At 49.0% G+C, this 11,164-nt stretch overlaps 1 protein-coding gene across 1 annotated transcript; it reads right to left on the reverse strand.

Annotated features, from left to right (window-relative positions):
* Positions 1-283: 283 nt before the first annotated feature.
* Positions 284-9,503, reverse strand: LOC307132361 (uncharacterized protein). Its single transcript, XM_079826610.1, has 4 exons — positions 9,405-9,503; positions 1,703-2,005; positions 1,316-1,439; positions 284-651 (listed from the first exon to the last, which is right to left on the reverse strand). The coding sequence occupies exons 1-3, from the start codon at positions 9,451-9,453 to the stop codon at positions 1,318-1,320; spliced, it is 474 nt and encodes a 157-aa protein (XP_079682736.1). The 5' UTR covers positions 9,454-9,503; the 3' UTR covers positions 284-651; positions 1,316-1,317.
* Between the last annotated feature and the right edge of the window lie 1,661 nt (positions 9,504-11,164).

The following is an 11,164-nucleotide window of genomic DNA, read 5'->3' on the forward strand; positions in this document are numbered from 1 at the left end:
TTACTTGATAAAGTTTTAAATATGGATATTTTTCTTACACAAACGCATCGATTCGCTTCAGAAGGCCTTTATTAACACCCCGGAGCCGCGTGGAGCAGTTATATGATGGACAGATGCACTTTTTATGGACTTCAAAAACGGAGCAAGTATTAATCCAATTCTAATGCTTGGATTAGCTTGGACTTGTGTAATATAACTCCGATTTTATTTGTCTGAAAGAAGAATGTCATATACACCTAGGATGACTTGAGGGTGAGTAAATTATGGGCTAATTTTCATTTTTGGGTGAACTATCCCTTTAACTAACACATTAATAATGATAAATATATTTGTACAGCATTTATTAACCTTTTGTTAATGTTAATTAATAATAATGTTCATTTAGTTCATAGTGCATTATCTAATGTTAACAGATACAACTTTGGATTTTAAAAATGTATTAGTAAATGTTGAGATTAACAATGCCTAAGATTAATAAATGCTGTAGAAATGTAGTTCATTATTGGTTCATGTTAACTAATTAAAGTTAACAAATGAAACCTTATTGTAGCATGTGACCAAAGTTTGTTCTTCTCTCTTCAGAAAGTCTTCTGGTTATTTATGCATCCGTGTAGTCGTTGCCCGTATCAGTTGTGGTGGTGTTGATGGAGTCTGTGTTAACAAAAGAGCACACAGAATTCACTGGGTTAGTGTGTGTGTGTGTGTGTGTGTGTGTGTGTGTGTGTGTGTGTGTGTGTGTGTGTGTGTGTGTGTGTGTGTGTGTGTGTGTGTGAGTGAGTGAGTGAGTGAGTGAGTGAGTGAGTGAGTGTGTGTGTGTGTGTGTGTGTGTGTGTGTGTGTGTGTGTGTGTGTGTGTGTGTGTGTGTGTGTGTGTGTGTGTGTGTGTGTGTGTGTGTGTCCTGGAAAACCACTTAAGCTCAAGACTGATCAAATCCTGAACACAAACCTGTCAGAAACACAGTCAGGACAGTAAACCTCATCAAATATTAATGCCAGAATTGTCTTTTAAAAGCATTGCCTGTCAGAATGCATTTCACACCAACAACTGGGTGTGACAGGCATAATGTGTGAAGCCATTACTATCATCAGCAAAAAGACTGAGGAAGAGAAACTGATTCACTTCATCTTCAGATCTGAAAACTGAAGTCTGGATGCTAGTCTTTGAGCTTCTTCTGAGGCATCTTTAACAGCCAAAATAAAAGATGATTGAGCCAGTAATGATAACAAAGCATTTTGAGAAGCACATCGTGTGTGCATTTTCATAATTTTCATTTATAGATTTTGATCTGACTGTGAGTAACTGGTGAAACACACACCTTTAGCCTTTGCTCCTGATGGTGGTCACGATCACTGGCACAGTCATGATGACGAGACCAACAGCAATGGAGGAGGAAAAGCAGATGTAGAATAAAGAAACTCCTTCCTCATGATGATCCAAGACTGCATGGAAATGCAATGACAGGCAAAAAGTGGTTAAGGCTTTTATGCATTGAAATATACAGCCTCAGACGGACACATACAAAGATCAGCTGTATACTGTACAGCTAATTATACATCCCAAACATCAGCAGATGAGGAAGAAAGAAAGGTAGAGAGAAGAAGACAGATAAAAAAAAATTAAAATAGGAAAATGCAAACATTTGGCAACATTGCATCATCTAGGCCGGGAGGTAACATCTAAAGCAGAGATGTATTTGTTTTACCTGACCGCTTGTAATTGTAGGTCTCGCTGCTCAGGTTCTTGACTTCTCCATCAGAATCAATCTCATGCACACAGGTGAAGGAAGCAGGTGGACTCACAGTGACCATAAACACACATATATCATCAGTGCATTCTTCTATTTCCTTGGTGTAGTTCAGTTCACTCTCCACAGACAGCTCAAAAGGCTGCATCCTCCTACTGTTTCTCATTTTAGTCAGTGGGTCAAACTTACACAGAACTATCAAACTATCACGCTCACTGTCCTCCATGTTTCTGTACACTGTGATGTTCGGCACTGGAACATCTGAAACACAACACATCAACAAATGTGAACATGTTACAAATATCTGCAGCTAAAATTGTGCCACGGTGCAGTGCCCATAATGCACACTAAACCCACACTTCGGATCGGTATTCAAGGCTAAGCGTATCCCATCATGCATTATGTTTGGGAACTCATGTACCCCCGAAATCGCGAGATATCGAGGAAAATGTTGCACTGTAAGTTAAATTAATGATATATTACATATAATTTGGTAATAAAACAAAGTGTTGCGTATTTTATTTATAAGATGAGTAGGCTATTTTGTACAACATGTGCAACTGCTTTTTATCACTTAATTAGAAGCTTAATGTCTTCTGTTAGTTACATATCGACTTCTGAACGACATTTAGATGTTTAATAAAGTGTTTAAAAAAAGCTCTGTAAACACTTGCATTTTTTACAACACTATAAGTGTGTCCCATCCTTAGAAACTTATTTGGACCTTCAACATTTTGGTTGCCATTGAAGTCCATGATGGGGAGAAAAATCCTGGAATGTTTTCCTCAAAAACATAATTTATTTTCAACTGAATAAAGAAAGACATGAACACCTTGGATGAGATTGGGGTGAGTAAAATATCAGGAAATTTTCATTTTGAAATGAACTACTCCTTTAACTGATTTGAATAACATAAATTGATAATGTTCCCATTCAGTCGGTCACGTTCGACGTACGTCGGACGTACCGACGAATTGGGATCACTTCAGGGAGCCCCTATCAGCTTCGAGATATAGAGAACAGGCCAATGGGCCATTGGCGTGCGAGATTTGCATCTCGCGCTCCGCCCCGCGCCGCGGGTATAAACAGGAAGCGAGAGCGAATGCACGCTGTCATTCACTTCGGAGCCGAACGGCGTTGATGAAGCAAGACTGCTTTTCTAAAGGAGAGCCTATCTGCAAGAGAGATGCTCCAGAGAACGAAAAGGACGCTCTGTGTTGGCGAAAAGGCACAATCAGCGCGACCGCATGTTCACCGCTGCATCAGCATAACAAACTGCTGTTCTCACAGCAACTGTCGGTTTGGTGAGGGCGTTTGTTTCAGTGAGTGCATCACAGGACTGCACTTACCACCTGTGTGTTGCCGCGGTCTTCCCCTGGGTGCTTCAGCACTGTTTAAAGAGCGTTTCCTCACAAAAGAGCAACACGGGTGTGACACTGCGTCTTTTTCAAGACGTCATTCCACTCGTGCGTTTCTGGATGCGGTTGTTTCCTGTCCTGACGGCCACGATCCCTCTCGCATAAACATGTTGAGACTGTGTCGTGGGTGATCCATGTTCTCTCAGGGGAACGGGATCACGTCGACGCGCTGGTCATCTCACCTTCCGCGTGAGGGTTGAGTGTTCAGCGCGCCGTGTGCCGTCTGGCTGCCGGGTGACAGCGCGGGTTGCCACGGCAACTCTGCGCGCGTCACTCGGCGCCTCCGATGCGCGGTCGAGACTATGATGCCTCAAATGGGGTTGAGTCCCTTCGCTTGTACCCCGATCTAGTCTCTTTTCTGGTGCACCAGAGAGGGGACTATTTTGGCTGATAAGCCTGGGTGGCCTGAGGATTACAGTGAGGCTTCCCCGCCGCGTACATCTCTGTGGGCCCCTCACTCCTCTATCGCATCGCAAGCATGTTGAGACTGTGTTCGTGGGTGGTCTATGCTCTCTCACGAGAGCATGGCCACGTCGGCGCGCTGTTCGTCTTGCCTTTTTCATAAGGGCTTGAGTGATCAGCGCGCCGTGTGCCGTCTCACGGCCACGCCCACTGTCTCATGTGTCTGCTGGTAGCTTACAGGTGGGATTGCTGGTCCTTGAAAGGGGACCTAGCATTTCATTTGGGGCTCTAGCAGAGGACAGATGTCAATCGCTGCATCGGAGAGAGGGCTGTTATGTGTTGAAAATGAAGATGATGCTGAGATTCCCACCGTAATAGTGGGCGCTCGTGCTGAATCAGATTCATACTTGACAGCCATGCTTTCCCGGATGGCTGAGGCATAGTGCAACGCGTAAATCGCCTTGCCTGCCCCTTGCCTTTTTTCGGGTGTGCATTGGAAGGCTTTGGCATTGTGGAACTATTGGTGCCAAAATATGGAACACCAATAGGGCCATAATCTGTATAAAGTTTTCCTCTCTCACTACCCTCATCGGTGGGGTGGCAGTGCCACTGGCAGGCCACCTCCGCCCTGCTTAGTGCACGAGGGTAGTTCTGAGCTGAGGTTGAGCTGCGCACAGCGCTGGCCCTTGGCTAGACGATGTCCACCCTGGTCCAGAAACACAATTGACCCGGATTTGGTCTGGAACTGTTCTTCCCCGGAGGAGGGCCGGGTGGAAAACCATTAGTAATTCTGTTCCGCCACTGATGTTAAAAACAGCCAGTGGTACAAAAAAAAAAAAAAAAAAGAGCAGTTCCAATACCTCTGGGTCTCGGGAGTTCAGGAATGGCAGCGTGTGACGCTACAGAGCCTCGCCGCTTTCATTCCCCTCCCCACAAGAGGGCGAGAATGGCAGTGTGTGACGCTACAAAGCCTCGCCACTCTCATTCCCCTCTTCTCAGCGGTGCGTGGACAACAGTGTGCGACGCTATGCCTCGCCACTCTTGTTCCCCGCTGAGGAAGGAGGTGAGGCAGACCGTGCGCAACGCCACAAAGCCTTGCCACGCTCAGCCCCTCCTTCATTTGGGAGCGCGCTTGGCGGTGGTCGACGCTCCCATGCCTCGCCACCCTCAGACGCCTCTCCCTTCGCCAGCAGGGGGCGCCGGCTGTGGGAACGCACTCAAGCGGCCTCCCCACACTCGCACGCCCCCTCCGCGGACGCAGGTAAGTGTTGCACAGCACACTCAGATCCCACTTCGGGCCGCTCCATGCCGTCCGAGTCGGATCCCTGCATTCCGCGTCGCTGCCCCGCTGCGGGTACGTCTGTGGTTAATCCCCTTGCTCGGTGTCTGGAAGCCTGGCTAGAGCTTCCAAGCCCGTCTCGGGGCCGTACCATCAGACTCGGCTATGCGATTCAGTTCGCCAGGCGTCCCCCTAAGTTTGGGGGCGTTCACTTCCCAGTAGCGAAGGAGAACGCCCCCGTGCTCCGGGCGGAGATCGCAGTCCTACTGGCGAAGGACGCGATGGAGCCGGTCCCTCCAGCCGATATGAGGTCCGGGTTCTACAGCCCGTACTTCATTGTACCCAAGAAAGGCGGCGGGTTATGGCCGGTCTTGGACCTGCGATTCTTGAACCGGTCCCTTCACAGGCTGCCGTTCAGAATGCTAACGCAGAAGCACATCTTCAGGTGCGTCCGTCCCCAAGATTGGTTTGCAGCGATCGACCTGAAGGACGCGTACTTTCATTCTCGTTTCCCCTCGACCGGCCCTTTCTGCGCTTCGCGTTCGAGGGACGGGCATGTCAGTACCGCGTCTTGCCCTTCGGCCTGTCCCTGTCGCCTGCGTCTTTACGAAGGTTGCGGAGGTGGCCATTGCCCCCATGAGAGAGCATGGTGTTCGCATTCTCAACTACTTCGACGACTGGCTGATCCTTGCCCAGTCATGAGAGCAGTTGTGCGAACACAGGGACAAGGTGCTCAGTCACCTCAGCCAGTTGGGACTTCGGGTCAACTGGGAGAAGAGCAAACTCTGTCCCACACAGAGGATCTCTTTTCTCGGTATGGAGATAGACTCGGTCGCCATGACAGCGCGCCTCACCGAGGAGCGCGTCCAGTCAGTGTTGAACTGCTTGAATTCGTTCAAAGGCAGGACAGCGGTACCACTGAAACATTTTCAGAGGCTCCTGGGGCATATGGCATCCGCAGCCGCAGTAACGCCGCTCGGATTGCTTCATATGAGACCGCTTCAACGCTGGCTACACGATCGAGTCCCGAGATGGGCGTGGCACAGCGGTTCCCTCCGTGTCCAAGTGACTCCGAGGTGCCGCCAAACCTTCGGCCCATGGTCGGACCCTTTGTTTCTACGGGCGGGAGTTCCCCTAGAACAAGTGTCCAGGCACTCCGTTGTCTCCACGGATGCCTCATCCACGGGTTGGGGTGCCACGTACAACGGGCTTGCAGTTTCGGGTCTGTGGACGGGGCCTCAACTGCAATGGCATATCAATTGCCTCGAGTTGTTAGCAGTTCGTCTTGCACTCAGCCGCTTCAAAGTTCCGCTCAGAGGCAACCACGTTCTGGTCCGTACGGACAACACTGCGACCGTTGCGTACGTCAAAAAACAGGGTGGTCTACGCTCCCGTCGCATATCAACTCGCCCGCCATCTCCCCTTATGGAGTCAGAAGCATCTGAGGTCGCTTCATGCCATTCACATTCCGGGCCTGCTCAATCGTGCAGCCGACGAGCTGTCACATCAGCCGGTGCTTCCGGGAGAATGGCGACTCCATCCCCAGGCGATCCAGCTAATCTGGAGTCGTTTCGGGGCCGCACAGGTAGACCTGTTTGCCTCCCCAGAGACGACCCACTGTCAGTGGTTTTATTCCTTGACCGAGGGAACCCTCGGGTCGGATGCCCTGGCCCACAGCTGGCCCCGGGAAGAACGCAAGTATGCGTTTACCCCAGTGAGCCTTCTTGCGCAGACACTGTGCAAAGTCAGGGAGGACGAGGAGCAAGTCCTGTTGGTCGCTCTATATTGGCCCAACCGGACTTGGTTCCCGGAACTAGTGCTCCTTGCGGTAGTTGACACCATCACTTTCGCTAGAGCCCCCTCTACGAGGCGCCTCTATGCGTTGAAGTGGAACCTGTTCGTCGATTGGTGCTCTTCTCGCCGAGAAGACCCCCGAAGATGTTCGATCGGTTCTGTGCTTGCCTTTCTACAAGATGGGTTGGAGCGAAGGCTGTCTCCCTCCACCCTCAAAGTCTATGTTGCCGCTAATCATGAGCTAGTAGATGGAAAATCTCTAGGTAAGCACGATCTGGTCGACAGGTTCCTTAGGGGGGCGAGGAGGTTAAATCCGCCTCGTCCTCCCTCCATACCCTCTTGGGACTTAACTCTGGTGCTAACTGCACTACAGAGAGAACCCTTTGAGCCTCTGCAGTCAGCTGAGTTGAAAATTCTGTCGTTAAAGACAATACTCCTGACTGCGTTGGCCTCCATCAAGAGGGTAGGGGACCTGCAGGCATTTTCGGTTGACGAATCGTGCCTGGAATTCGGGCCCGGTAACTCTCATGTGATCATGAGACCCCGGCCTGGATATGTGCCCAAGGTTCCCACTACTCCCTTCCGGGACCAAGTGGTGAGCCTGCAAGCGCTGCCTTCGGAGGAGGCAGACCCAGCCCTAGCTTTTCTCTGTCCCGTGCGTGCTCTCCGGACTTACGTGGATAGAACGCAAAGCTTCAGGACCTCAGAGCAGCTCTTCGTCTGTTACAGAGGACAGCAGAAGGGAAAGGCTGTCTCCAAGCAGAGGATGGCCCACTGGATAGTGGATGCCATCGTCTTGGCTTATCAGTCCCAAGACGTGCCCTGCCCGCTCGGGTTAAGAGCCCACTCCACTAGGGGTGTTGCCTCTTCCTGGGCGCTGGCTCGTGGCGCCTCGCTGACAGATATTTGTAGAGCTGCGGGCTGGGCGACACCTAACACGTTCGCTAGATTCTATAGCCTCCGTGTAGAGCCGGTTTCTTCCTGTGTGCTCACTTCCCATAGTCAGTAACACCGAAGTGCCCGTTCTAGTGTCGGCTTGCTGCGCCATTCCCTCCCCTATGGTAGACGGATGCGTGCGCTTATTCTGCTCCAGTCGAGTTCCCCGGATCGGCGAACCCTGTTGAGTCCTCCGCAACCCGCGGCAGTCGGACGTGGCGGAGCGTTCGACGCCAGGTCTAACACTCGTATGCATTGGTGGAACTTGTGTTAGGCTGGGTTCCATATGTAGTGACCCCCACGGCGGTCCCACATGTGTATTCTTCCACGGTACGGCTCCCTACGGTGAGCCCGTGTCTTTCCCTCGGCAGAGTCTCCTCTGCCGTCCCAGGTACGTGTTTTCCCCCTCCACGAATTGGCCGGGGCCACCCCTGGGACTTCCGTATGTTGTGCTGCCCACGGCCAGCCCATACGTGTATTCTCCACATGTTAACTCCCTCTGGGCATGATGTGGCTTCCGCAGCTGCCTTCACAGGCACGCTTCCCAGCGTTATCCAATACAGTCAGCTGAATGGGTCTTGCGGAACAGCAGCTTGGACTCTCCCTGCGTGAACTTTCCCGCCCGCATCAGATCGGGGTCTGAGGGGCTCATCGCTGGGCGCTGGAAGTGGTAGTAACTGTGGCGTTTTCCATAGGGGATCCCAATTCGTCGGTACGTCCGACGTACGCCGAACGTGATCGACTGAATGGGAACGTCTCGGTTACGTATGGTAACCCTCGTTCCCTGAAGGAGGGAACGGAGACGTACGTCCCGTCGCCACAGTTGCTGTACCATCACTGCAGGTTGAGCCACTAAGTTCGGCTCCTCAGTGAAAAACAGCGTGCATTCGCTCTCGCTTCTTGTTTATACCCGCGGCGCGGGGCGGAGCGCGAGATGCAAATCTCGCACGCCAATGGCCCATTGGCCTGTTCTCCATATCTCGAAGCGGATAGGGGCTCCTTGAAGTGATCCCAATTCGTCGGTACGTCCGACGTACGTCTCCGTTCCCTCCTTCAGGGAACGAGGGTTACCATACGTAACCGAGACGTTCTGTGTGTATGCCATAGTAAAGAGATGTGTTTTTAGTCTAGAGTGTGTCTGCTTCCTGAACAATGCTAGGAAGAGTGTGTTCCAGAGTTTAGGAGCTAAATAGGAAAAGGATCGCCTGCCTGCAGTTGATTTTGATATTCTAGGTATTAGAGCCAGAGCTTAGAGAGCGCAATAGACGTGATGGAGTATAATGTGTGAAGAGCTCACTCAAGTACTGCGGAGCTAAACCATTCAGTGCTTTGTAAGTAATAAGCAAGATTTTAAAATGTATGCAATGTTTAATAGGGACCCTTTGCAGTGTTGACAGAACTGGGCTAATATGGTCACACTTCCTGGTTCTAGTAAGAACTCGAGCTGCTGCGTTTTGGAACAGCTGGAGTTTGTTATTAAGCGAGCAGGGCAACCACCCAGTAGAGCATTACAATAATCTAGCCTTGAGGTCATGAACGCATGAACTAACTGTTCAGCATTTTGCATTGAAAGCATGTGCCGTAATTTATATATATTTTTAAGATGGAAGAATGCAGTTTTACAGATGCTAGAAACGTGGCTTTCAAATGAGCGATTGGTATCAAAGAGCACACCCAGGTTCCTAACTGACGACTACTCAAGAGCGGCCATCAAGTGTTAGACAAAACATACTTTAATAATCAAGTGTGTCAAAAGGAAGCAAGATGATGCAATGCCGTTGTTTTGAGGAAAGTAATTAATGTTGCTTTTAAATTAAAGCAATGTACTTACGTAAAGCTGACATTACAACCAGCAAAAGGACCTGAAGAAGGAGCTTCATTGTGCTTCAAACGATTGTGCTTCTAACACAGTCTGCACCAACTCAGTTTCACACTTCAGTTCTTCTCCTTCACGTTTCCTGTGCTAAAGAAGTTTAGTCCTTGACATTTGCACATGAGACACATGTTCTATTAATTTACTGTACATTCAAATAAGGTCTCCTCATTGATTCAAACTCACGTCAATTAATTATATTCTGACTTTCTCTGTAATTATGAACTATCTTTAGTAGATTATGAACGGTATAATTTCAACAAAGTGTTAAACAGAATGATTAAATGTGTGAATAATTATTAAATATAAGTGACCAAACAACCAATTGGCATTCTAACCTAAATTCGAGATTATGATAAATGGAGTCAGATAAAAGATGAATTGGAAATAATCCCTTCTACCCAGCTGAAAAGACTGAACGTGCAGCGACCTTTGAACCGCTATCGCTACCTTCATTGGAACGAATTTCAGCTGCCTTACACTTATGAATAGTGACATGACATTTTAAAATGTTAAAATACAGTGGGGAGAACAAGTATTTGATACACTGCCGATTTTGCAGGTTTTCCTACTAACAAAGCATGTAGAGGACTGTCATTTTTATCATAGGTACTCTTCAACTGTGAGAGACAGAATCTATGAAAATCCAGAAAATCACATTGTATAATTTTTAAATTTGCATTTTATTGCATGACATAAGTATTTGATCATCTATCAACTAGTACGAATTCTGGCTCTCACAGAAACCCTCCTGTTCTCCATTAACTGCACCTGTTTGAACTTGTTACCTGTATAAAATACACCTCTCCACACACTCAATCAAACAGACTTCAACCACTCCACAATGGCCAAGACCAGAGAGTTGTTTAAGGACATCAGGGATAAAATTGTAGACCTGCACAAGGCTGGGATGGGCTACAGGACAACAGGCAAGCAGCTTGGTGAGAAGGCAAACAACTGTTGGCGCAATTATTAGAAAATGGAAGAAGTTCAAGATGATGATCAATCTCCCTCGGTCTGGGGTACCATCCAAGATCTCACCTCGTGGGGCATCAATGATCATGAGGAAGGTGAGGGATCAGCCCAGAAATACACGGCAGGACCTGGTCAATGACCTGAAGAGAGCTGGGACCACAGTCTCAAAGAAAACCATTAGTAACACACTACACCGTCATGGATTAAAATCTTGCAGCGTATGTCCAGGCCCATCTGAAGTTTGCCAATGACCATCTGGATGATCCAGAGGAGGAATGGGAGAAGCTCATGTGGTCTGATGAGACAAAAATAGAGCTTTTTGGTCTAAACTCCACTCGCCGTGTTTGGAGGAAGAAGAAAGATGAGTACAACCCCAAGAACACCACCCCAACTGTGAAGCATGGAGGTGGAAACATCATTCTTTGGGGATGCTTTTCTGCAAAGGGGACAGGACGACTGTACCGTATTGAGGGGAGGATGGGGCCATGTTTCGCGAGATCTTGGCCAACAACCTCCTTCTGGTTGGTTCTTCCAGCATGACAACGACCCGAAAAACACAGACAGGGCAACTCAGGAGTGGCTCCGTAAGAAGCATCTCAAGGTCCTGGAGTTGCCTTGCCAGTCTCCAGACCTGAGCCCAATAGAAAATCTTTGGAGGGAGCTGAAAGTCCGTATTGCCCAGTGACTGGAGAAGGTATGTATGAGGAGTGGGCCAAAATCCCTACTGCAGTGTGTGCAAACCT

Source organism: Gobio gobio (genome assembly GCF_949357685.1).
Source record: "Gobio gobio genome assembly, chromosome: 10".
In the NCBI taxonomy this organism is placed as follows: domain Eukaryota; kingdom Metazoa; phylum Chordata; class Actinopteri; order Cypriniformes; family Gobionidae; genus Gobio; species Gobio gobio.